Raw genomic sequence first — 2,500 nt, forward strand, 5'->3', positions numbered from 1 at the left:
GCAAGCCTCAAAAGAAGAAATCAAAGAAATCTTCTGGTTCTGCTCAGAAAGGTTCTGCACAGAAAGGTCCTGCTCAGAAAGGTTCTGCACAGAAAAGTCCTGCACAGAAAAGTCCTGCTCAGAAAGGTCCTGCTCAGAATGGTCCTGCTCGTAAGAATTCTGCTCAAAAGAATTCTTCTGCCTCCACCGATGGTGTCCTTCCAAAAAACGGGGTTCCGGCAGTCGGGAAGAACTCCACCTCGACTGCCTCTGGTCCGTTGCCCTCAAAAGCAAGATCATACCCCCTCAGAAGACAAAAGATGAATGCGCAATTTGCAGAACATCCAGAATCATCCTCGAGAGGCAAAAACTTTTCAGATTTTCCCCAGAACACTTCCATTCTGGGTCGTCCTCCTCCCTTCCGTCAGAACAATTTTCGCAGGACAAACATTCTTCGGGGACAAGATCGGGGCCTAGGCTTAGGTCAAGACACCGCCTAAACTTCTGGGGGCCTGCTGTCGACCAGGCCTACATGGCTTTATTTTTCTTCTACAGAAAGACTGCTGCGGATGTGGACAACCGTATCTCGAATACTGCCATCCACAACTTCTCCTCTCGGCGCCTCTCTTACGAAGAACGAAAGCTACTGGGTCTCGGCATCAAGTTCATTCCAAGGCCTCCACCTATGTCTCCTTCTCTTATTGCTGAAGAATTCAGAGCTTTTGCCCGTTTGTTTCGTCTTCGCGCCTTTTTTGGTCCGGACTCAGATGCTCCTGCTCCTGCTTCTCCTTTCACCAGAGCCTCGTTCCCACCAAAGTTCAAAAAGCGCAACCCCTTCTGGAATCCACCTGATCGGTGCTATCCTCTAGAAGATATTTTGCAACAAGGCGAAGCAATCCTGCAAAAACAATTGGCTTCCGTTTCTTTCTCTGCTCGGCCCATGTTGCCTTCCAGACTGCTCAAGAGTCTAAAAACTCTGAAACGGGATAAGTCGATTATCATCAAACCCGCTGATAAGAATCTCGGACTTGTCATCCTGGATTCTTCTTGGTACCGCTCAGAAGGCCTTAGACAACTTTCTGATTCTCTGGTCTATGAGCGTATTGACTCTGTTCCTTGGCATATTATCTGGAAACGGCTCTCTGTAATCATTAAGGACTTCAAGTTCCTTCTTGATCCTGTATCTGCCTTCCTCACTAAATTTCCACCTCCCTCTGCGCGGCCCTGTGCTTTCTATCTTCTCCCGAAGATACACAAACCCGTCTTGGTTGGTCGGCCCATCTGCAGTTACTCAGGTTATATCTTAGAGCCTGCTTCTCAGCTTTTACACCATCTTTTGTTTCCCATCCTGCTTGAACAGAAGTCCCACCTTTCTGACTCTCGTACTCTCTTGCGAGATCTCGGTTCTCTCCATCTCCCTACAAGCTGTATCCTTTTCACCTTTGATGTGGAATCTCTGTACCCCAGCATCCCTACTCCTGCGGGTCTTGCAGCTCTGGAAGAGATGGTTTCAGATTACTTCAGAGAGAATTCTTTTGATTCTCGGCTTGTTGATCTGATTGTCAGATTGGCTACTTTGGTGCTCACTTTTCACTACTTGGATTTTGATGGCATTACTTACAAGCAAGTCAGAGGAACTGCTATGGGAAGCAACTTCGCAGTTGTCTATGCCTGCCTCTTCCTCTGCCATCTAGAAAACCGTCTGTTTGCCAGTTTTGATTGTTCTGAGCTCCTGTTTTTCAAGCGGTATATTGATGATGCAGTTGGTGTCTGGACTGGTTCTGAAGAGACTCTATCTCTCTTTTTTCAGCACTACCAGATGTTCTATCCCGAAATTAAGATCACAACTTGTGTTTCTTCTTCTTCGGTGAACATCCTGGACATTACTTTTTTCAAGGGAGAACGCTTCTCTGCTTCTGGTATTCTTGACACTTGTTGTTTCCAGAAGCCTCTGAACGCCTACCAGTACATCCCTTTTGGATCCTGGCACCCTCAGCACCAAAAGAAGTCTTTTATTATCAGTGAACTGCGCAGATATCTTCTTCGGGAATCCAGTCCCTCTGGTTTTATTCAGCTGAAGAAAATGTTCTATCTCAGGCTTCGAGCTCGCGGCTACCCTAAGAATTTCCTGCTCCAGTGCTTCAACAAGGTCTCTCGGACAGACAAGTCAGTGCTCCTCAACAAGCTTCAGCTTCAGCCCTTCAAGAGGAGAGGGGCCCCCCTGATTCTTAAGCTGGATTATTGCTCAGCCACTAAAGCTTTAAATCTCGGGGCCACCCTAAACCCTACACTTCATCGGCTCTGCCAAGAAGTCCCTGAACTGCAACACATATCCCCTCCGAGAGTCTGTTGGCCTGAACTGCAACACATATCCCCTCCGAGAGTCTGTTGGCGCAATCCTAGGAAACTAGGATCTTTCTTGCTCAGGAGCAGATTCCTTTCCAGAGGATAATTCTTGTACTACTGATAATTCTTGTACTTCTTGTTTCTCATGTTTTGTAATCCTTCTCAAAATCCCAGC

The 2,500-nt window shown here is 47.0% G+C and overlaps 1 protein-coding gene across 1 annotated transcript; it reads left to right on the forward strand.

Moving 5' to 3' along the window:
* Positions 1-511: 511 nt before the first annotated feature.
* Positions 512-2,431, forward strand: LOC131042975 (uncharacterized). The gene has a single exon (XM_057976323.2). The coding sequence runs from the start codon at positions 512-514 to the stop codon at positions 2,429-2,431; it is 1,920 nt and encodes a 639-aa protein (XP_057832306.2).
* The last annotated feature ends 69 nt before the right edge of the window (positions 2,432-2,500 follow it).

This window comes from Cryptomeria japonica, unplaced genomic scaffold, assembly GCF_030272615.1.
Source record: "Cryptomeria japonica unplaced genomic scaffold, Sugi_1.0 HiC_scaffold_920, whole genome shotgun sequence".
NCBI classification, from domain to species: domain Eukaryota; kingdom Viridiplantae; phylum Streptophyta; class Pinopsida; order Cupressales; family Cupressaceae; genus Cryptomeria; species Cryptomeria japonica.

What these genes read in the sequence shown, in the direction of transcription:
- LOC131042975 (XM_057976323.2), top strand. Translation starts at nt 512, where the DNA reads ATGGCTTTATTTTTCTTCTACAGAAAGACTGCTGCGGATGTGGACAAC.